General features: G+C 43.0%; 1 protein-coding gene across 1 annotated transcript in view; it reads right to left on the reverse strand.

Annotated features, from left to right (window-relative positions):
• Window positions 1–25,041, reverse strand: part of EZH2 (enhancer of zeste 2 polycomb repressive complex 2 subunit) — a gene marked incomplete in the record, with an annotated part of 2,261,448 nt that overhangs the window by 1,492,027 nt on the left and 744,380 nt on the right. The window contains 1 exon segment of the mRNA XM_044064800.1: window positions 1,022–1,195. Within this exon segment, the coding sequence (XP_043920735.1) occupies window positions 1,022–1,195 (174 nt within the window).

Here is a 25,041-nt window from a genome sequence, read left to right on the forward strand (position 1 = left end):
AGCAAGAAAAAAGGATCCCCAATGGGGTACTTAGCTTTAGAAGACTTCAGGATTATTCAACTCGAAAACGAAAAATTCAGGTAGTGGCCGACCGGCACTTGCGAACTGCTTCTGCTTCGGGCTCCTCCTAGGCAAGAAAGACTGATGTAATGGCGTCGGATGCCTGTTTTTATACCCCTGACGACCTAACATCATGGAAGAAGTGACAGCATCTGACGCAGAAATACTAAGTCTCTGGTAATCAGGCTGACTGAGGGCTATCTGCAGGCAGATAACCCAAGTGTGAGGACTGCAACAGTGAAACACGAAGAACATCAGGTCCTTAAGGCACGGGCACTACAAAATGTATGAAGATTTTGTTGACAGAATCCCCAGCAAAGGAAATCCCAGTTGTTACCCACTGCAGATGATCCCTCAAAATGACACTGCTTGAGACAACACATTTTACCAGTCTGATTTATATAAAAGTGTTCTTTTGCCTGTGACAGTTCAACCAATTTTCCAATGACATTGTACTCACTACCTTTTTCAAAGCTGCATTTCATTGAGGTAGCAAGCAACAAAAAATCAGACAAACATAGTAATCTTTATAAAAGAAGATTCACATTTATTTCAAGTTGCCTACTTGCTACTCACATCAGCGCTGTCCTATCCTTGTCTATGCTGCCTTACTAGTGACAGTACAAAAACAATGTTCTAGAAATTCAATCAAGTTTTTCCTTTTCCTGTAGATCTGAAAGTTCACCAACATTCCTTTTCATATGATGCTTACCATACTGCTGGAAGAAGGAATTAGTTTAGTATACCAAAGTTTATTAGGTGTAGGACAACTAGATACATTTTAACATTATCCAAACTAGAAAGATTTAAAGAAAAATAAAAAAAAAAAACGTAAAGATGAAAAAAAAAAAATTCAGAATCGATATAGTGCAACAATAAGAAGGGCAAGCAGGACACTATTAATAACAAATAAATAAATTAGGAGAATAAAACACCTATTAAGGTATTGATTAAAACTTACCATGTAAGCCACTATCTTGGTCCCATCTTTTTTCTGATCTTTCTTCTCTCCTGTCAACCTTTTCCATCTTAATCTCATGGTTTTCATTTTCATCCTCATCCTCTTCATCATCACTGTACTGATTGAGAGCATTAACCAACTCTACAAATATCTCATCTGTGATGAAGTCACATTCTGGATTAAAACAACGTAAAACAAGTTCAGAAACACAGAATATCCTTCCAGTTACACAACACTTCACTTTGACTGCATACTTCCATATAAAATGTATTACATTATCATGACAGAAAAAATTGCATTTGCATAGAAAATATGTAATGCTGTCATATTCTACAGCACTCAAGCTCACTAACTACAGTCCAACTGGACAAACTTCATGGAACTGACCCAAGATGTACATTAAATTTAATGATCAACCAAAAAGGGAAGAACAATGGGGGAAGGGGACAAGGGAATTTAAAAAATACTGATTAAAAAAGCCCTTAGTGTCTGAGCAACATAACATTTACCCAAGCATATTTTGCACATCAAATTATTTCATCTACTTCTGGGGAGGATAAAAGTTCTTATTTATCAATCATTCATTTGCGTTTATCTACAGCTCCAGCTACTATTACCTTATCATTAACCATTCCTTTGTAATAGTATATTATTTTTGAAAATAAGTGTTCGTATCCCTTACTAACTTGAAGTGACTCTGGACAATTACAAAACTTGCTTTCAGTTTTAAAATGTTTTTTAGTACTTATTTGGAACTTGGGTTTTCCTTTGTTTGCAATGAAAAAAAAGGCCAAAATATAAGCTTCCTCTGACAGTCCAACACCCACATAATGATTATAGCAGCATTTTGCATCACCTAACCCTGCCCCCAGTCCCATGGCACCACTCCCTCCCCCTCTCAGGGGATTGGCTAGTTGCCTTCCACTAGATCCTGCCTAGCCAAGTACAGAGCTACCTAACCATCTTTTGCACCATCTTCACTACCCGAAGACCCCAGACAGGAACAACACTGATTCATGCTCTAAGACCAGGTGCACTCTCTGTAACTGGGGATACTCCACAACCACCAGGTATAGATGTTCCAACCACTTAGCCTGCATTTAACAAAATTTCTGTAATTTTACAATACATTGAAAACTGTTATCCCAGGACACCATACCACAATGCTGCATGCTTTAACACCACAGGTGCAGTTTGCCTATGCTCAAAGAAGCTTTGAGCTATTTAGACTGCAGTTCACCACTTAGTGGATTTTTACTCCACAGGCACAAAAATCCTAAACAAAGTTTTGAGGTTACAAACTGTACTTGCATATTCCTCATACTTGGGCACATCCATGATCTCTGTAAAAACTGGCATTTGTTACTTATTTCCACTTTAAGCTATTTCTCTGGATGCATGTATTTTTCAAAAAATGGGAGCCACCTAGTGCCTACCTCTCCTGCATATAAAAAAAGTCTGTCAAATCAGGAAGAACAGGGGACTGGTCACATTAGTGAAGTATGAGCCTCTTCTAAGCAGGTACTAAAACCCTTTTTGCAAAACAAGAGAAGATTAGTCTTTCACAATGCATTCAAGAAATATGTGCCTCATAAAAAATGGGCAGAGCCGCTCATATTACATGTGATAGGAGCATTTATCAGGACAATTCAGACTGAAAGAAAGTTGTGCATTAAGTTTTCATAATTTGCTTCAAGGAGTATGAGCCCCACAAAGGCAGATACAGCCTCTCATATTACAAGTGACACAAAGATTAATAAAGTCTGTCAACCGCCTCATAAAAACAGGCAATTTCAATGATCCAACTGTAAAACACTAGAAACCACTCTAGCCATTCTATTAGATGGATATGAAGAAGCTGAGGAAAGAGTTTTCTTAAATATAGTTCTACAGCAGTTGTTCAGTGTGTTATAATGCGTGAATTCTTTTTTTAAACCTTGTTAAAAATAAACCTGTTAACTAAGGGTTCTACAGACTGCTGACCTAGTAAATTCTCAAGGATCCTTCAGGAATATTCAAATAAGGAACAAACCTTTTAAGCTTTGAGTTTGGCTCCTTGTTTTTCCAGCTCCCATATTTCCTTTAATCAGCTCCCCTTGACCCTAGCAACATTTTTGTAACTACTTTTACATAACAAACCTGTTGAATAAAATGTATTAGAACAAGAACATTCATCCATCTACCTACTTAACTGAATAAATGTCTTAAAGCTTCAAAAAATGCATCTTTATTCCTGCAGGGAAAGCATCAGAGAAAGGGAGTTTCGTATATGAAGTGCCTATCTGGAATAATCCTTTATACATTACTTGTTAGTCCTGTCACCCTCTGGGTCACAGGTGGGATACTAGACCTGACCCGACCTTTCTAGATTACCTCTGTGTATGTGTGTACGTGTGTAAGTGTGTGTGTGTGTGTGTTATATATAAAAAAAAAAATATATATATATATATATATATATATATATATATATATATAAAATAAATTCAGAAGCAGAAAAAATAAGATATATAGATTATACATAATATATTATTTAGATTTTATACATACATATATATATATACATACATATATATATATATATATATATATATATACATACACATATATATATATATATATATATATATATATATATATATATATATATAAAATAAAAAATCTACATCTATATATTATATAGGAGGTTACTAGGCTAATGGCCTTGGGGCCCTTACGAGCCTAACCAAGAGTTTATCCCCAAAAAAGAAACTTCAGTCAGCCCCTGTCAATGAGGGACAAAAGTGGAACCCCTGGGACAAATCTGTGGTTTCTCCAGCCACTCATCAAGACTGTGCTCAAAGAGAGTCACTTAAGTACTGACATGTATGGGAAGTCTATTCCCCGAGACAGGGCAGCCTCTGAGAGACAAACGTGTCTCCAGCAGGTTTTGTTGATGTCGCGTATTAGATTTATACCTTTTCAGCGGGTAATGCGCGAGGAGTTAGACTTGCATAGTTAGACTTATATACACACAAATATATATCTATCCATATATCTATAGATATATATATATCTATAGATATATATATATATATATATATATATATAGCTATAACACATTCCTATATTACCTATAGATAGATAGATATACATCAATAGCGCTCACACATTTTTTTCTACAGGCAGATGAACAGGACCACAAATACTTTTATTCACTGAAGTTCTACATAAAATACAGGAAAACCAGAATGTATGAGAGGGACAAGAGAAACACGCTGAAGCAATGTTACATAATTTAGACATTTTCACAGTCAGTTGGATCCATGAGCAAACACAGAAATCCTGCATTATTATTTGATGTAATTGTTTTACTTAAAATGCTTCAAGCGATGGTGAATCCCTTACAATGTACAGAGATTGTATTCAAGTTTTGGTTCTGAAACTACCAGAGATTTACTGGAGTCTACTAAAGGGTAGTTTAGGATGGCGATAGAACAGGATGCAGTAATGGGATGGCTATAAAACAGGATGGATTTGTTTTTTTTTTTTTTTTTTTTTTTTTAAATATAAAGTTCTTAATATAGGCTTAACTGTGGGTATATTGGATACAGACCTGCAGAAAAGTACAGTTTTGTACCTACCATAAATGTAGATGTCGGAGAGGTATGCATCTGCAGTCCTAACATATGGGTTGTCCTGCCTCAGGCAGCCCTTCGGTCACCGGATTCCAAAGTCTGGGTCTGGCCTCGGCTGATGTCGCACTTCACCCGACGTCATAGCTGCTGTGAATTGGGTATAAAGGCATCAGCCAACGCCATTTTCCTCAGTGTTTCTTGCCCCAGATGCCAGGTGCCCTCTAGGAAGGCTAAATTTGGATAAATGCAAAAAATTCCAAATAGCAGAGAGCAAACAATATAAACATGTATATACATATATACAAGCAAATACACCATAATAGATTCCCCCAGCTAGCTACAAGATGGGCAAATACCCTAGGAGTACCCCAGAGGGGAAGGAGGGTGGGTAATCCTGACTGCAGATGCATACCTCTCGGACATCTACATTTATGGTAGGTACAAAACTGTACTATGTCCTTCAAGGATGCATCTGCAGTCCTAACATATGGGTAGAATACCATAGCCAAACTGGGGGAGGAGGCACTAAGATGATTATGGTGTAGTTAAGATCCCTTGCAAAACAGCAGTTGCAAAACCTGCTCGGGATCTGGAGTATAAAGGTAGATTATAATGCTTGGCAAATGTATGCACGGAGCTCCAAGTAGCAGCTTCTAAAATGTCTTTGGTAGCCACTCCTCGTAGGAAAGCTGTAGTAGTGGCTGTAGCCCTTGTGGAATGAGATCGGATGTTTTCTGGAGTTGTCTTTCCATGAAAAGAGTAACAAAATCTAATGCAATTTCCTATCCATTTTGAGATTGTCTGTTTTGAAATTGCTTTTCCTTCCATTCCTGTTGCATATGCTACCAGAAGCTGGTCAGTTTTTCTGTTGGTCTTGGTTCTGTCCAGATAGTAGCGCAATTGCCTGTGCACATCCAAGGTATGTAGTAATCTTTCCCCCCTGTTCTGTGGGTTGGGGAAGAATGAAGGTAGGTGGATTGCTTGGTTCAATGATACCCTGGAGACCACTTTTGGCATAAAAGTAGGGTTGGTTCGCAAGGATACTCTGTCCTGATGGAAGATAAGGAAGGGCTGTACTGCCATTAATGCCTGTAATTCAGAAACCCTTCTTGCAGATGTGATTGCAAGCAGGAAAGCAGTTTTCCAAGATAAGAACTGTAATTCTGCTGTTGCTGCTGGCTCGAAAGGTGGAAGTGTTAACTTTTCCAGCACAAAGTTAAGGTCCCATGTAGGCAAAGGTGGCTTCCTTGTAGGCTTTACATTTTTAATTCCTCTCAGAAACTGCCTGAGTAGAGGATGTGAGAAGACTGGAGGATCCATGTTGTATTCTGCTGAAATTGCTGATGCATGAATCTTAATGGAGGAATAAGACAGGCCATTGTGGAAAAGTTCTGCTAAGTATTCCAGGATGTCAGCTATGTTTGCTAATGATACATTTTCTCCTTTTGCTGCACTCCAAATGAGGAATCTTTTCCATTTGGCTGAATAAGTTTTCCTAGTGGAGGGTCTGCGAGCCTCCAGGATAATGTCCTTAACCCTCTGAGATAAATCTGGGTTATTTTGTTTTATGTAATATTCCAGGCAGCTAGCTGTAGTGTTTTCAAGTTTGGATGTAGGATCTTGTAGTTGTTCTGTGTTAGCAGTAAAGGAACTAGAGGTAGAGGCCATGCGTGTGTCCGAGACATACTCCTCAGTAGCGGGTACCAATGCTGCCTCGGCCAGTCTGGAGCTATCAGGATGATTTTTGGGTGATCTTCTTTGATCTTCAGTAGCACTTTGTGCATCAAAGGAAGAGGTGGGAATGCATACGCTGTCAGGTTTTCCCAACTGAAGGATAGGGAGTCCACCTTCCAAGCAAGAGGGTGGTATGTCCTTGTGCAGAATTTCCTCAATTGGTGGTTGTGTGGGGATGCGAACAGGTTTATTTCTGGTAGTCCCCATTTCTTTGTAATGGTTTTAAAGATGCCTGGATGCAGCATCCATTCGTGGGCATCCGTGGTAGTTCTGCTTAGGGTGTCTGCTAGTATATTTTCTTTTCCTGGCACAAATTTGGCCTGGAGTTGAATGTTGAGGTTGAGGGCCACGTTCCACAGGTCCATTGCCATCCGGCATAGAGGATATGAGTGTGTGCCTCCCTGTTTGTTGATATACCACATGACTGTGGTGTTGTCCGTCCTCATCAGCAAATGACCCTGTTGAAGAAAAGGTCTGTATGTCTGTAGTGCCTGTTTCACTGCCAGCATCTCTTTTAGATTTATGTGAAGGTTCAGCTGGTCTTGTGTCCATAGGCCTTGTATACACTTGTCCACCATGTGCGCCCCCCAGCCTAGGTCTGAGGTGTTCGTGGTGATAGTCTGGCTTGGGTGAGGTTTGTGGAAAGACAGTCCTCTGTTCATCTGGCAGGCCTGAGCCCACCACAGGAATTCTTGTTTCAGGCATGGAATTATTGGAATCTGGGCTTCTAGACTGTGCTTGTGTTGAAGACCATACATTCCTTAGGTACCACTGCAACTTCCTCATATGCAGCCTGGCATGTGGTATCAATATTATGCAGGATGCCATGTAACCCAGGGCTTGCAGGACTTTCCTTGCTGTAAGCTGGGTCTGAGTTGTTAATGCCAAGAAATAGAGTGGTAGTTGCTTTTGTTTTTCTGCTGTGAGAAAAGCCATCTGATTTGATGTGTCCAGTTCTGCACCCAAGAATGTTATCCTTTGGGATGGTACCAGCCTTGACTTTTTCATGTTCACTGTGTATCCCAGGGCTTGCAGTAGTTGTATAACCTTTTCCAAATCTTTTGTTAATTTGATCTTGTTGTCCGCTTGTATTAGGCAGTCGTCCAGGTATGGATAAATCTGAATTCCCTGGAGCCTGCAATGAGCAATTACTGATGCCAGGCATTTCGTGAATACTCTGGGCGCAGTAGATAAGCCAAAGGGCAATGCTGAGAATTGATAAAGCTCTGATCCTGCAAGAAATCTGAGGTATCTTCTGCAATCTGGTCGTATAGGGACGTGCAGGTATGCCTCCTTGAGATCTAGAGTCACCAGCCAAGACTCCTTGCCCAGCATGGGAAGAAGTTGCTGTAGGGTCAGCATTTTGAATTTTGGAACAATGAGATATGTGTTCAGAGCGGACAGGTCGAGAATAGGCCTCCATTGGTTTTCTTTTCTTGGTACCAGGAAAAGTCTGGAGTAAAATCCTTGTCCTTGCTCCATGGGAGGTACCTTTTCTATAGCTCTCATCCTTAGTAGGTGGTTGATTTGTCCTAGAGCGTTTGTTTTTTGGTTTGGTGGTAGGTTTGGCATTCCTCTCTTTTTTGGTAGAGTGTGGAAGTGAAACCTGTAGCCTTTGTCTATTGTCTGTAAAATCCATTTGTCTCCTGTAATGTAATGCCAGTTTACGGAAAATAAGGCTAGCTTTCCGCCTAAGGGTGCTTCCAGTTGTTCCCTGGTAGGCGGTGTCAGAGCCAAGTCATTGTGACTGTCCTGTGGAAGTGGTAGTAGCTGGATCTGTGGCAGTACTTCTCTGGTTGTTAGGCTGCCACTGACGTCCCCTGTAGGCACCTCTGGATTGACTTCTGCCTCTTGGGCGCCTATTTCTGCCTCTGTGCTCTGGAGGTGTCTGGAAAGGACCAATTCTTCGAAGGCCAATTCCTACTAAACCTTGGAGGCTGGACCTGTAAGAAATCTTTTACTGTTTGGACAGATTTTGCTTTTTCTTCCATCTTCTTTAGCACTTGCTGTGCAGGGGAACCAAACAAACTTTGTTTCTCCATGGGAGCATCTAGGAGCTTTGACTTTACATGATCTGGTAAGGATTGTTCTTTTAACCATTCATGCCTTCTAATCACTGTTCCAGTCATAGCTGATCTAAAGGAAGCCTCCAGTGCATCATAGCCGCATTTTAAGGAATGATTACTGACCTGCTGAGTGTTATGTACCAAATCCTGAAGGGACTTACGGTCTATAGGTTCAGGAAAGGACAGTTTTTTTATTTAGCTGGTCTAACAAAAATTCCTGATACTGGATCATGTGGAATTGACAGTTTAAGGCCCTAGCCGAAAGAGTAGCAGAAGTATAAACTTTTTTACCCCATCTCTCTAATGCTCTAGATTCTCTTTCAGAGGGGAGGGGGTTTTTGGCACAGGCAGCTGCTACAGCTTTGGGGCCCTGTGAAATGGTTTCAGGATCTGCAATAGGAGCCTTATACAAGTGAAAGTGTGTGTCCGGGACCCTGTAATATCTGTCGGGCTTGGCAGTGGCCGGGGGAAGAGAGTCAGGGGCAGTACAAGCATCATCATATGCATCATCAACAACTGTTAGTACTGGAGGAATGGCTAAAGGCCTATGCTGTGGTAAATGTAAAAAGGTCCTTAGCCTTCTCCTTGAATCTGAAAAATCCTGGCCCTGCCATTGAAAATGCTCTCTCATAGCATGTAAGGTTTCCCCAAAAGAAAATTCCTCAGGAGGAGAGGCAGAAGGAATGGATAGTCTGTAGAAACTGGATCCGGGGGCTCTGCTCTAGGCCTCTTCTCTGGAGGGGGCTGAGAGGCCCTGTCAGGGTGGGGTTGGATCCCCTAATCAAGGAAATGAGATCCTCAGCCAGGCTGAGCATTTGGGAACTAGAGGTAGGCCTGTGTGAGGGGGTTTTAGCAGGCAAGGCCTTAGAAGATTTAGCTGCTTTAGCCCTAGCAAAGGCCTTGATAGACAGATGCAGGGGGCCTAGCAGCTCCACGTGCAGGAGTAGATATGTCTAAAGGAATAGTATCTGATAAATCCTGGGTGCCTGCTACAGCAGGGGAAATTACAGTAGCAGATTCATCCATGCTGTGTGAAGCCTCGGCTATAGGAGGCATGCTTTCGGCCGAAGGAAGAACCGTGGACTCTGTTTCAGCCAAAACCGAGACACTCGCGGTTGGCTTAACCGTGGTTTCGGCCGAAACCGCAGACTGCGAGTGTCGGTCCTTTTCCTTGCGCTTTTTAGCTAATTGTGAAGTCGGAGTCTCCGACGACATTTTATAAGCAAAAGCGGGACCAAAAAACTCCTCTGCAAACTCCGACTGACGTCTAAGTGTCCGTCGGTTGAAGGAAGTACAGGCTAGGCAAGCTGATATGTCGTGGTCTGGGCCTAAGCAAGGAAGGCAGTAAGAGTGGAAATCCTTATGAGGTATTTGTTTCCCACAAGTTAAACAGTTATTTACTTTTTCTGACATCGGCTGAGGCAAGAAAGAGTCCCCAATTTGGTACTTAGCTTTTTAGAAGTCTTCGGTAGTAGTAATCTCTGGATCTGACCGACCGGCACTTGCTAACAGCTTCTGCTTCGGGCACCGCGCGGCAAAAAAGACTGAGGAAAATGGCGTCGGCTGATGCCTTTATACCCAATTCACAGCAGCTATGACGTCGGGTGAAGTGTGACATCAGCCGAGGCCAGACCCAGACTTTGGAATCTGGCCGACCGAAGGGCTGCCTGAGGCAGGACAACCCATATGTTAGGACTGCAGATGCATCCTTGAAGGACATCTTTGTACACCAGGATGAGAATGACTTTAACACTAAAGGAAATGTGCGGCAAGACAAAGTAATGGAGTAATGCTCACGCTGTGTAGCTTGTCACATATGTACATGCACATTATATTCATGAATGTTTGGAATTGCTGCAACGCTTTTAGCAGAGGTGGCAGCAGCTACAGAAGAATGTATATACTAGTGTAGGAATTATAAGTCTTCAGCTTACTACATGCCTGGTGAATTATTAAAGCTGTAACACGCAGGAGTTGTGAATTTTATTTTATATAAAGTCTTCTCAATGGGAGAGAAGGAAAGTAACAAATCTAATTACACATCTAGATACAGTACAGTTGTGTAGACTTACCATAAATGTAGATGTTCAAGGGTATTCCCTGTTACAGTCATTACATTTGGGTTATCTGCTTGCAGTAGCCCTCAGTCGGCCTGATTAACAAAGTCTTGGGTCCTGCGTCGGTTGCTATCCCTTCTTCCATGACGTCAGGGGTATAAAACATGCAGCCAATGCTATTACATCAGTTTTTCTTGCCCCAGATGTCAGGTGCCTCCCTAATGGGAAGCAATTAAATATATAAATACAAGGATATACATCTTAACAAAAAAGCAAATACACCAAAAAGCTTTTTGAGCATAGTAAGTGAGAGTAGAGGTATAGCCAAAAGAAAGGGGGCTGGAGGAAGGATAAAGTACAGTTTTGTACCTGCTATAAATGTAGATGTTAGAGTGTTCACCCTGCTGCAGTCATCACACTTGGATTATCCTGCAGTCAGACGGTCCCGCAGTTGGCCTGAATTCCAAAGTCTTGGTCCGGCATCGGTTGCCGTCGCTTCTTCCCTGATGTCAGTGCGCCAGGGGTATACAAGAGGCATCAGACGCCATTTTCTTCAGTTTTTCTTGCCCCAGATGTCAGGTGCCCCCAATTGGTAGGCAATATATACATATATATATATATATATATATGCATATGTATATATATATATATATATATACATATGTATGTGCGTGTACATATATATATATATATATATACATATATATGCATATATATATATATATATATATATATATATATATATATATATATATATATATATATATATATACATATATATACATATATACATACATATATATATATATATATATATATATATATATATATATATATATATATATATATATATATATAGTTCTATAGGATAGAGTGGTACAGATAAGTTCAGCGGGGATGGAGGGAGCGTAACCTGGACTGCAGCAGGGTGAACACTCGAACATCTACATTTATGGTAGGTACAAAACTGTACTATGTTCAGATACCCTGCTGCAGTCATCACACTTGGGTTGAATCCCAAAGCTAAGGATGGGAGGTGGAGTTAAACAGGGTTAGAAGAAGCTAGTAGGCCCTGCAAAACTGCAGTGGCAAAACCAGCTCTAGTCTTAGAATAAAGAGGTAAGTGATAGTGTTTGGTGAAGGTGTGCACTGAACTCCAAGTTGCAGCTTCCAGAATATCCTTGGTTGGCACTCCCCTGAGAAAGGCTGCTGATGTAGCTGTAGCCCTGGTGGAGTGGGGCCTAATGTTAGCAGGTACCGGTTTCCCATGATGCGTGTAGCAGAAACGTATGCTATGCCATATCCATTTAGAAATAGTCTGTTTTGAGATAGCTTTTTCTTGTGATCATGTAGCATAGGCTACAAAGAGCTGGTCAGTTTTTCTGAAAGCCTTAGTTTTATCCAAGTAGTAACGTAATTGCTTGTAAATGTTCAAAGAGTGCAGGAGTCTTTCTCTTTTGTTCTGGGGATTTGGGAAAAAGGTGGGCAAATGAATGGTTTGGTTTAGGGCCACACTAGATACCACCTTTGGCACAAAGGAAGGGTTAGTTCGTAGAGAGACTCGGTCTTGATGAAAAATGAGGAAAGGCTCCACTGCCATTAGGGCGTGTAGCTCTGAGACTCTTCTAGCTGAGGTTATTGCTAGTAGTAGGGCAGTTTTCCATGAAAGAAATTTTAAATCAGCTGAAAAAGCTGGTTCAAAGGGTGGCAGTGTAAGCTTTTCCAGAACAAAGTTGAGATCCCAAGTAGGTGTTGGTGCTCTCCTTGGCAGTCTTATGTTCTTAGCCCCTCTGAGGTACTGTCTTAGGAGAGGATGTGAAAATAAAGGAGGATCCGTGTTGTAATGAGCTGAAATTGCTGAGGCATGGATCTTAATAGATGAAAAGGAAAGTCCTTTGTGCAACATCTCAGTTAAATATTGTAGAATCTGAGGAATGTTTGGATCAAGGGGATTTTCGCCTTTAGCCTGGTTCCAGGTGCAAAATCTTTTCCATTTGTCTGAATAGGTTTTCCTGGTGCTGGGCCTCCTGGCCTCCAGAATGACATCCATAACAGCTTTGGATAGAGGTGTTGGCTGGTTGTTTAGGTAATTTACCATGCAGCCAGGTTTAAAGTCTTGAGCTGGCTTTGTAGAATCTGATTGTCTCACTGGGTGAGCAGGTGAGGAATTTGTGGTAAAATCCATGGTGGGCCGTGGGCCATGTTCCTTAGAATTGGATACCAATGCTGGCGTGGCCAGTCTGGTGCAATCAGTATCATTTGTGGCCTCTCTAATCTGACTTTCAGCAGTACCTTTGCTAGAAGAGGCAGTGGAGGAAAGGCATACACTGTTAATGTTTTCCAACTGAAAGAGAGGGTGTCCACTTTCCAAGCTTGTGGATGGAATGTTCTTGTGCAAAATTTTTGAAGTTGGTAGTTTTGGGGGTTTGCAAACAGATCTATGTCTGGGCGTACCCATTTTTGAGCTATCACTGCAAATACCTGTGGATCTAGGTTCCACTCGTGTGGATCCATGATATTTCTGCTTAGGTCGTCTGCCAATGTGTTTTTCTTTCCTGGCAGGAATTGTGCTTGTAATTGAACCTGGTAAGACAGTGCAGTTTTCCCACAAGGTCATTGCTTGCCTGCATAGAGGGTGGGAAATGTGTGCCCCCTTGCTTGTTTATGTACCACATTACTGTGGTATTGTCCATCTTTATTATTAGTTGTCCTGGGTGTAAGAGGTCCTTTAAAGCTGTTAGGGCATTCTGTACTGCTAGCATTTCTTTTTGATTGATATGCAGATGCCTCTGATCTGTAGTCCATTTGCCCTGAATGCACTGTCCTGCCATGTGTGCTCCCCAGGCATAGTCCGATGCATCTGTTGTCATAGTTTGCCTGGCTGTGGGTAAGGTGACACGCCTGTGTCCACCATAGAAACTCCTGTTGAAGGCAGAATGAGTGGTATCATTGTTTCCAAGCTGTGGCTGTGCTGAGTCCATACGCTTTTCAGGTACCATTGTAATTTCCTCATATGCAGTTTTGCAAATGGTATTAGTAGTATGCAAGATGCAATGAATCCAAAGGCCTGCAGAATTATTTTCTTGCAGGGAGTTGGGTCTTTGTTGCCACTATTTTGAAATATTGAGTCAGCTGTTGTTGCTTGTCTGGCATGAGATAAGCCATCTGGGCCATTGTATTCAAGCTGGCACCCAGGAATATTATGTTTTGTGAGGGCACTAGTTTTGATTTCTTTTCGTTTACTGTGTACCCTAGGCAACTTAGAAGGTGTCTGACAAATGCCAGATGCTTTAAAAGAATGTCCTTGCTTTCTGCTTGAATAAGGCAGTCGTCCAGGTATGGGTATATTTGAATTCCTCTGTCTGCAGAATGCAATTACTGGTGCCAGGCATTTTGTGAAGACCCTGGGCGCAGTAGATAAGCCAAAGGGCAGTGAGGAGAATTGTTAATGCGTTGAACCTGCAATGAAGCGGAGGTAACTTCTGCAATTTTGTCAGATAGGGACATGCAGGTATGCCTCCTTGAGGTCCAACATTACTAGCAAAGCATTCTTGCCCAGCATGGGAAGAAGCTGCTGTAGTGTTAACATCTTGAATTTTGGTACTTGCAGATAGGTGTTCAGAATTGAAAGATCCAGAATGGGCCTCCATGCTTTGTCCTTTCTTGGGACTAGAAAGAGTCTTGAGTAAAATCTTTCTCCTTGCTCCTGTGTAGGTACCTGTTGAATGGCTCTCATGTCCATGAGAGCTGTAATTTGTTTTTGTGCCTCTGCCCATTGATTTTGTGGCAGGTTTGGCATTCCTTTTATCCTTGGTAAGGTATGAAAGTGGAATCTGTATCCTTGAGAGACAATGTTTAGGACCCATTTGTCTTGTGATGATGTGCCAGTTGTCTGCAATAAATGCTAATTTTCCTCTCAAGGGAGCTGCCAGGAGAGATTTGCTTAGTAGTTTGAGGATTGAGTCATTGTGTTTGTCTTCTGCTAGCTTGGGGCCTGTCTTCTCCTCCTTTCTGGGTAGCAGTACCCCATTGGCGAGGTTTGTAAGGGCCTTATGACTGACCTCTGCCCCTTGGGTGTCTGTATTTGCCCCTCTGTGATCTGTCAGAAGCTGGAAAGGACCAGTTTTTTGTTGGCCAATTTCTGCTGAAACGAGGGGGTTGTACCTGCAAAAAATCCTTGACCGTCTGCATAGACTTTGCCTTATCCTCCATTTTCTTTAAAACCTCTTCTGCTTTGACACCAAATAATACATCCTGTTGTAAAGGTGCATCCAATAATTTTCCTTTAACATGATCAGGAAGGGTTTGTTCTTTTAACCAAACATGTCTACGTATGACAGAGCCAGTAACAGCTGCTCTACAGGAAGCTTCCAATGAATCAAATCCGCATTGTAAAGTATGTTTGCCCACCTGTTCAGCTACATGCAACAGATCCTGCATTTCCTTGAATTCAGTCTGTTCAGTATGTGTGCTCATTTTTTGTTTTAATTGAGACATTAGGAATTGCTGATATTTCAGCATGTGAAACTGACAATTTAATGCTCTCATAGCCAGAGTTGCTGAGGTGTATATTTTCTTTCCCCATCTGTCTAGGGTTCTGGGGTCTGCGCTGGGGTAGTAAAAGGAACTCTCGGAGCCTTTTCTTAGAATCAGAGTAGTCCTGGCCTTCCCAGTGGAAATGTTCCCTCATGGTATGTAAAGTTTCCCCAAAGGAGTAGTCTTCAGGGGGAGATGCTGAGGGAATAGAGTCTTCAGCATCAGAGTCTTCATAAGCTGGAAAAGTGTAATCCTGTTCCTCAGAAGAATCTGAGGACATTGAAACCTGGTCAGAGGAAGCATAATCCTCCTCTTGTCTTGGTCTTTTATCGGGAGGGGGATGGGAACCCCTGATTAGGGTAATCAAATCTTTAGCCATCTTAAGCATCTGTTTCTTAGGCATGGGGCCTTGAACTGGAGACTGATGTACAGTCTTTAGGTTTTAAAGGAGTTTTAAGCTTAGCATAAGATTTAATGGTGAGTGTTGTCGGTCTGAAGACACCTTCTGCAACCGAAGGTGTTTCCACTGCACCGGGGTCGTCTACTGCTCCGGTGTCGGAAGATGGCTGCGTCGGCCTAGTAGACTCTGGTTGAGAATCCACAGCTGTCTGGGGTTCCAGTTCTGCGGTCGTCAGGGGCTGCGTAGGTGCCTCACTGAAAACTGGAGAACCGGCGACAGGCCCAGCAGAGGCCTCGGAGTCTGGCTTGTTCCTAGATTGCCTGTCCTTATCCTTGCATTTTTTATGTATGCCAGTCGTCGGCTGCTCCAACGGCATGATATAATTAAATTTCCTACCAAAGTAATGTCGTGTGAAGTCAAAACGGCATTTGATAGTTCATTTATTAAACCTAGCACAAAACCGACAACCTGTGATGTCGTGGTCTGGGCCTAGGCAAGGAATACAATACGAATGGAAGTCCTTATGAGGTATTTGCTTCCCAAAAGAAATGCAATTGTTAACTTTTTCTGACATCGGACTGAGGCAAGAAAAGGTTCCCCAATTGGGTACTTAGCTTTATTGAAGACTTCGGACTGAAATTCGAATCAAAAATCTCAGGTGTTGGCCGACCGGCACTAGTGAACTGCTTCTGCTTCGGGCAGCGTGCCGCAAGAAAGACTGAAGAAAATGGCGTTGGATGCCTCTTGTATACCCCTGGCGCACCGACGTCAGGGAAGAAGCGACGGCAACCGACGCCGGACCAAGACTTTGGAATTCAGGCCGACTCCGGGACCGCCTGACTGCAGGATAACCCAAGTGTGATGACTGCAGCAGGGTAACACAATGAACATCCAGGACTGCAACAGTGAATACACTCAGACATCTACATTTATGGTAAGTGCACACAACTGTACTATGTTCTTCATGTTTCACTGTTGCAGTCATTATATTTGGGTAGATTCCCAAAGCTAAGGTTGGAAGGAGAACGTTAAATAGAATTAGGACCAGCTATAAGGCCGTGCAAGACTGCAGTGGCAAAATCAGCTTTGGATTTAGAGAAAATTGGTAAATGATAATGCTTGGTGAAAGTATGTACAGAACTCCAGGTAGCAGCTTCTATGATGTCCCTAGTAGGGATGCCCCTGAGAAAGGCTGTAGAAGTAGATGCAGCCCTGGTTGAATGGAGTCTGATGCCCTGTGGGATAGGTTTTCCATGGTGCTTATAGCAGAAATTAATGCAGTGGCATATCCATTTTGAAATGGTTTGTTTTGAAATAGCTTTCCCCTCTGTCCCTGTAGCAAATGCCACCAGCAGTTCAGATTTCTTTGAGATTTAGTCCTGTCCAAGTAGAATCTAAGCTGTCTGTGGACATCTAAAGAGTGAAGTGTCCGTTCCCCTTTGTTCTGTGGGTTAGGAAAGAAGGTAGGCAAATGAATGGACTGATTAAGAGCCACACTGAATACCACCTTGGGCATGAAGGAGGGATTGGTTCGGAGGGACACCCTGTCCGCATGAAAGATGATGAAAGGTTCCACTGCCATAAGGGCTTGTAATTCAGATACCCTTCTTGCAGAAGTGATTGCTAAAAGGAAAGCTGTTTTCCAGGAAAAAAAATTTAAATCTGCAGTAGCAGCTGGCTTGAAAGAAGGAAAAATGAGTTTCTCCAAGACAAAGTTAAGATCCCAGGCTGGAGCTCTCCTGGGCGGCCTTACATTTTTGGCCCCTCTGAGGAAAGTACAGCTTTGTACCTACCATAAATGTAGATGTTAGAGTGTATTCACTGCTGCAGTCATTACACTTGGGTTATCCTACTGTCAGGTGGTCCGGGAGTCGGCCAGAGTTCCAAAGTCTTGGTCCGGCGTCGGTTGCTGTCGCTTCTTCCCTGATGTAAGATGCAGCCGACGCCATTTTCTTCAGTTTTTCTAACCCCAGATGTCAGGTGCCCCCAAATAGGTAGGCAATACATATTGCTAATGAAATATACATAAAAAATATAAATACCTTCAGTTACAAGCAAATACACCACATAGGTTGTATAGGGTAGAAAGGTATAGTTAAGTCCCAGCTAAAAAGAGGGGATGGAGGGAGGGTAACCTGGACTGCAGCAGTGAATACACTAACATCTACATTTATGGTAGGTACAAAACTCTATGTTCATGTTTCACTGTTGCAGTCATTACACTTGGGTTGAATCCCAAAGCCTAGGTAGGGTGGCTGGGTCTATAAAGTATTCGGGGTGGCTATGAGACCCTGCAGAAGTGCAGTGGCAAAGCCAGCTCTGGATTTAGAGTAGAGAGACAAGTGGTAATGCTTGGTAAAGGTGGGCACTGAACTCCAAGTTGCAGCTTCCAAAATGTCCTTGGTAGGAACTCCTCTAAGGTAGGCAGTTGAAGTGGCTGTTGCCCTGGTGGAATGTGACCTAATGTTGTTAGGCACAGTTTTTCCATGCTGTGTGTAACAGAAACGGATACAGTGTCCTATCCACTTTGAAATGGTCTGCTTTGAAATAGCCTTTCCCTGTGATCCTGCAGCATATGCTACAAACAATTGCTCAGTTTTCCTGAAAGCTTTTGTTTTGACCAAGCACAAGCGTAACTGCCTGTGTATGTCCAATGAGTGCAGAAGTCTCCCCCCTTTATTCTGGGGATTTGGATAAAATGTTGGCAAGTGAATAGTTTGGTTAAGAGCGACACTGGATACCACCTTTGGCATAAATGTAGGGTTTGTTCTTAAGGAAACCCTGTCCTGATGAAAGGTTCCACTGCCATTAGTGCCTGTTACTCAGACTCTTCATGCTGAAATTATTGCCAGAAGCAGAGCAGTTTTCCATGACTCATTTTAATTCTGCTGAACTGGCTGGCTCAAAAGGAGGTAAAGTTAGGTTTTCCAAGACAAAATTGAGGTCCCAAGTTGGTGTTGGTGCTCTCCGGGGTGGTCTTATGTTTTTAGCCCCTCTGAGGTACTGTTTTAATAATGGATGAGAGAAAATAGGAGGATTCATGTTGTAATGAGCTGAGATGGCAGAGGCGTGGATCTTAATGGATGAAAAGGATAGGCCTTTGTTCAGCATCTCAGTTAAGTATTGTAATATCGGAGGAATATTTGGAACAAGAGGGTCAACGCTTTGAGCTTGGTTCCAGGCGCAGAATCTCTTCCACTTTTCTGAATAGGATTTCCTAGTGCTGGGCCTCCTGGCCTCCAAAATAACATCCATAACAGCTTTAGAGAGAGGTGTTGGCTGTTTGACTAAGTAATCTGCCATGCAGCCAGGTTTAAGGTTTTGAGCTGACTGTGCAGGATCGGATTGTTTTGTCGAGTCAGAAGATGAGGAATTTGAGGTAAAATCCATGCTGGGCCTTGAGCCAAGTTCTTTAAGATTGGGTACCAGTGCTGGCGTGGCCAGTCTGGAGCAATCAGGATCATTTTTGGCCTTTCTTGTCAGGCTTTTAGGAGTACCTTTGAAAGGAGAGGCAGTGGTGGGAAGGCATAAACTGTTAGGGTTTTCCAGCTGAACGAGAGAGCATCCACTTTCCATGCTTGTGTGTGTGTGGTAAGTCCTTGTGCAGAATTTCTATAGTTGGAAGTTCAGAGGGGAGGCAAAAAGATATATGTCTGGGCTCCCCCATTTTTGTGGCATCATGCTGAATATTTGTGGATTTAATTTCCACTCGTGAGGGTCCATGATGATTCTGCTCAAGTCGTCTGCCAGAGTATTTTTCTTTCCTGGCAGGAATTGTGCTTGCAGATGAACTTGATAGGTCAGTGCTGTGTTCCACAAAGTCATGGCTTGTCTGCAGAGGGGATAGGAATGAGTGCCCCCTTGCTTGTTTATGTACCACATAACTGTTGTGTTGTCCATCTTTAGTAGTAGTTGTCCTGGATGCAGAAGGTCCTTGAAAGCTGTTAGGGCATTTTGTACAGCTGGCATCTCTTTTTGATTGATGTAAAGATGCATTTGGTCTGCGGCCCACTTGCCCTGAATACATTTTCCTGCCATGTGTGCTCCCCAGGCATAATCCGAAGAATCTGTTAGTGTCTGCCTGGCTGTGGTAAAGTGAAAGGCTGTCCCTTGTTGTGGTGACATGCCTGTGCCCACCATCGAAACTCCTGTTGTAGGCAGGGAATAAGTGGTATTACTGTTTCCAAACTGAAACAGTGTTGAGTCACAACACTTTTTAGGTACCAATGCAATTTCCTCATATGCAGTCTGGCATATGGTATTAGTAGTATGCAGGATGCCATGAACCCAAAGGCCTGCAGAATTTTTCTTGCAGGGATTTGGGTTTTGGTTGCCATCACTTGAAAAGTACTGAATCAGTTTGTTTTTGCTCGTCTGGCGTGAGATAAGCCATCTGGGCCATTGTATTTAAGCTGGTACCCAGGAATATTCTCTCTTGTGAGGGCACTAGTTTTGACTTATTTTCGTTTACAGTGTACCCTAGGCAAATTAGCAATCTTTTTACAAACGCCAGATGCTTTAGAAGAATGTCCTTTGCTCTCTGCTTGAATAAGACAGTCGTCCAAGTAGGGATATATTTGAATTCCTTTTTGTCTGCAAAATGCAATTACTGGTGCCAGGCATTTTGTGAAAACCCTGGGAGCAGTAGATAAGCCAAAGGGCAGTGCAGAGAATTGGTAATGCATTGTGACAGCTATGAATCTGAGGTACCTTCTGCAATTTTGTCTGATAGGGACATGCAGGTATGCCTCTGAGGTCCAGAGTAACAAGCCAAGCCTTCTTGCCCAGCATGGGAAGAAGTTGCTGTAGTGTCAACATTTTGAATTTCGGAACATCCAGGTAAGTATTTAGAGCAGATGGGTCCAGTATGGGTCTCCAGGCTTTGTCCTTTCTGGGGACCAAGAAAAGTCTTGAGTAAAATCCTTGTTCCTGTTGTGGCACTATTTGAATAGCTCTCATGTCCATGAGGGCTGTAATTTGCTTTTGTGCCTCTGCCCATTGATTTTGTGACAGGTCTGGCATTCCTTTTGGCCTTAGTAGAGTGTGAAAGTGGAACCTGTAACCATGAGACACAATATTCAGAACCCATTTGTCTTGGGTGATTATATGCCAATTTTGTGAGAAAAGTGCTAGTTTTCCCCCTAAGGGAGCTGCCAAAAGGTAAGTGCTTGGCATTTGAAGTGGGAAGTCTTTGGGACTGTTTCCTATAAGCTTGTGACTTGTCTTCTCCTTTTGGGGTAGAAGGAGCCCATTGTTGTGGTCTGTAAGAGCCTTGGGGTTGAGATCTGCCTCTTGGGCATCTGTATCTGCCTCTTTGTGGTCTGTCTGATACTGTAAAGGACCAATTTTTAGAAGGCCAATTTCTGATAAATCAAGGTGGCTGTACCTGTAAGAAATCCTTCACTGTTTGCACAGATTTTGCCTTATCCTCCATTTTCTTTAATACCTCTTCAGCCTCAACACCAAACAAGATATCATGCTGTAAAGGAGCATCCAATAATTTTGCCTTAACATGATCAGATAGACTTTGTCCTTTTAACAAAGCATGCCTTCGAATCACAGATCCTGTAACTGCGGCTCTACAAGAAAGCCTCTAATTAATCAAAACCACATTGCAGAGTATGTTTTCCCACTTGTTCAACTGCATGCAATAAATCCTGCATTTCCTTATAGTCAGGACTTTGAGCTTGTAAGCATTTCCTGTTTTAAGAGACATTAAATATTGTTGGTATTTAAGCATGTGGAACTGGCAATTTAAAGCCCTTACTGCTAAAGTTGCAGAAGTGTAAACTTTCTTCCCCCATCTATCTAGTGCTCTAGAATCCCTGTCAGAGGGAACTGGGTTTTTAGCAGTGGAAGCCTTTACACCTTTGGGACCCTGGGAAATAGTTTCTGGGTCAGCAGTAGGGTTTTTATAAAGAAATTTGTGAGAGTCAGAGACTCTGTAGTACCTATCTGGCTTGACCGGTGCTGGGGGCAGAGAGTCAGGGGTTAAACTGGATTCAGAGAACACATCATCCACAATATCTAACACAGGTGGAATAGCAAGGGTCCTGTGCTGTGGCAATAAAAGAAAATCTCGGAGCCTTTTCTTGGACTCTGAATAATCCTGGCTCTCCCAATGGAAATGCTCCCTCATGGTATGTAAAGTTTCCCCAAAAGAGTAATCCTCGGGAGGAGAGGCTGAAGGAATTGATTCTTCAGCATCAGAGTCCTCATAGGGGGATAAAGAGTATCCCTGGTCTGAAGAGGAATCAGAAGAAATGGAAACCTGGTCAGAGGAATCAGTCTGTATCCTGCCTAGGCCTTTTATCAGGAGGGGGATGGGAACCCCTGATCAGAGTAATTAGGTCTTCAGCCAATTTGAGCATCTGTTTTTTAGGCATGGAGGCCTGTCCAGGTGAATGCTGTACTTGTTTCTTTGTCTTTAATGGAGTTTTAGACTTGGCTGTTTTGATGGTAAGCTGTGAAGGTCTGAAAACACTCTCAGAAGCCGATGTCTGCTCAGCGGCTCCGGACCCATCTGAGGGGTTAATTTCCGTAGGCCCAATACCTTGAGTTTCCAGAGGCCTAGTAATCTCCACATGGGAGTCTGATGCGGCCTGTGGCTCTGAGGTAGCAGGTGTCAGGGGCTGCAAAAGCGCCTCACTGAGAACCGGCGACTGGCCAAGAAGAGGCTTCGTCAGTATTGGACTGTGGATGCCTGTCCTTATCTTTGTCTTTGCATTTTTTGTGTATTCCAGTCGTCGGTTGTTCCGACAGCATGGTACAATTGAACCTTCGGCCAAAATAATGGCGAGCGAAATCAAACCAGCGTTTAATAGTGCGCTTGTTAAATCTAGCACAAAACCGACAACTAGTGATGTCGTGGTCTGGGCCTAGGCATGGAATACTGTAGGAATGAAAATCTTTATGAGGTATTTGCTTCCCACAAGAAATGCAATTATTAACTTTTACTGACATTGGTCTGAGGCAAGAAAAAGTTTCCCCAACGGGGTACTTAGCTTTATTGAAGACTTCGGTTCTGAAATTCGAATTCGAAAATCTCAGGAGTCGGCCGAACGGCTCTTGCGAACTGCTTCGGGCACCACACGGCAAGAAAGTCTGAAGAAAATGGCATCGGCTGCATCTTGTATACCCCTGGCGCACTGACGTCAGGGAAGAAGCGACAGCAACCAATGTCGGACCAAGACTTTGGAACTCTGGACGACTGCGGGACCGCCTGGCGGCAGGATATCCCAAGTGTAATGACTGCAGCAGTGAAATACGATGAACATCTGCTTGAGCAGTGGGTGAGAGAAGAGGGGAGGCTCTGTACTATAATGAGCTGAAATAGAGGCGGCATGAATTTTGATGGAAGAAAAGGACATGTCCTTATGAAGAATCTTGGTCAAGTATTGTAGAATCTGAGGTAAATCGACATTTATGGTAAGTGTACACAACTGTACTATGTTCTTCGTGTTTCACTGCTGCAGTTATTACATTTGGGTAGATTCCCAAAGCTATGGTTGGGAGAATGGATTTATACAGCATTAGGACCAGCTAGAAGGCCCTGAAGGACAGCAGAGGCAAAGCCAGCTCTGGATTTAGAGAAGAAAGGTAAACGGTAATGTTTGGCGAACGTATGAACTGAGCTCCAGGTAGCAGCTTATAGAATGTCTCTGGTAGGAACACCTCTGAGAAAAGCTGTAGAAGTAGATGCAGCCCTGGTTGAATGACATCTGATCCCCTGGGGGATAGTTTTACCATGGTGCATATAGCAGAAACAAATACAATGGCTTATCCATTTGGAATAGTCTGCTTTGAAATAGCCTTTCCCTCTGACCCTGCAGCAAATGCCACCAGTAGTTCAGATTTTGAGATTTTGTCCTGTTTAAGTAACATCCAAATTGTCGGTGTATGTCCAATGAATGCAGAATCCGTTCCCCCTTGTTCTGTGGATTGGGAAATAAAGTTGGCAAATGAATGGTCTGATTAGGAGCCACACTGGATACCACCTTAGGCATGAAGGATGGATTGGTCCTGAGACACCCTGTCCGCATGAAATATAATGAAAGGCTCCAATGCCATAAGAGCCTGTAATTCGGAAATCCTTCTAGCTGACGTGACTGCTAAAAGGAAAGCTGCTTTCCAGGAGAGAAATTTTAAGTTTGCAGTAGCAGCTGGCTCGAATGGAGGGAGAGTGAGTTTTTCCAATACAAAATTGAGGTCCCAGGCAGGGGTTGGAGCTTTCCTGGGTGGTCTTAAGTTTTTCGCCCTTCTGAGATGCTGCTTTAGCAGAGGATGAGAGAAGAGGGGAGGTTCTTTGTTGTAATGAGCTGAAATGGCTGAGGCATGGATTTTTATGGAAGAAAAGGACAGGCCCTTGTGAAGCATCTCAGTTAAATATTGTAAAATCTGAGGAATATTGGGCACTGTTGTGCTTATCCCTTGTGATAGATTCCAGGCACAGAACCTTTTCCATTTATCAGCATAATATTTTCTAGTACTAGGCCTTCTTGCCTCCAAAATGACATCCATCACAGGTTTGCTGAGGGGTGCCACGGGTGAATTTAGGTAATTAGCCACACTGCAAGATTCAAAGTTTGGAGCTGAGTGTGCAGAATTTGGTTGTTCTGCTGAGGCAGTAAGTAAGGTGTCTGAGGCAGGTGCCATGGTGGAAGGTGTGACACATTGCGCAGGAGTGGGTACAAGTGTTGGCGAAGCCAGTCTGGAGCAATCAAAAGCATTTTTGGTTTGTCCTGTTTGACTTAGAACTTTGGAGAGCAGAGGCAGAGGGGGAAAGGCAGACTGAAAGGTTTGTCCAGCTGAATGAAAGAGCATCCACTTTCCAGGCTTTTATGTGATGATTTCTTGTGCAGAATTTGTCCAACTGATAGTTCTGGGGTGAGGCAAAAAGATGTCTGGACTCCCCCATTTGAGTGCCAACATGTTGAAAATCCGTGGTTCCAGTTTCCATTCGTGTGGGTCCATGAGATGCTTAGTTCGTCTGCCAGAACATTCAGCTTTCCTGGCAGGAATTGAGCTGTAGTTGAATTTGATAGGTCAAGCAGTGTTCCACAATGCCATGGCTAGTCTGCAAAGGGGGTAGGAGTGTGTACTCCCCTGCTTGTTTATGTACCACATAACTGTGGTGTTGTCAGTCTATCATTAATTGTCCTGGATGAAGGCAGTCCTTGAAGTCCGTCAGTGCCTTCTGTACAGCTAGCATCTTTTTGATTGATATGAAGGTGCATTTGATTTGGGCTCCATTTGCCCTGAATGCACTTCCCTGCCAGATGAGCCAGCCCCCCCCCCCCAAGCATAGTCTGATGCATCTGCAGTTAGGGTTTGGGTGGCAGCGGGTGGAGTGAATGGCAGTCCCTTGTATTGGTGGCAGGCCTCTGCCCACCATAGGAACTTTAGTTGCACGCAAGGTAGGATAGGAATCATTGTTTCCAGGCTGTGACAATATTGACTCCATAAACTCTAAGTACCACTAAAGTTTCCTCATATGCAGTCTTGCATATGGAATTAGAAGAATGCAGGAGGTCATGAACCCCAAGGCTTGCAGAATTTGTCTTGCAGACAGCAGGGTTTTTGTGGCCACCTGTTTGAGGTAAGTCACCAAATG

The sequence above is a fragment of the Protopterus annectens genome, chromosome 3.part0, assembly GCF_019279795.1.
Source record: "Protopterus annectens isolate FY-2018-M chromosome 3.part0, PAN1.0, whole genome shotgun sequence".
NCBI classification, from domain to species: Eukaryota; Metazoa; Chordata; order Ceratodontiformes; family Protopteridae; genus Protopterus; species Protopterus annectens.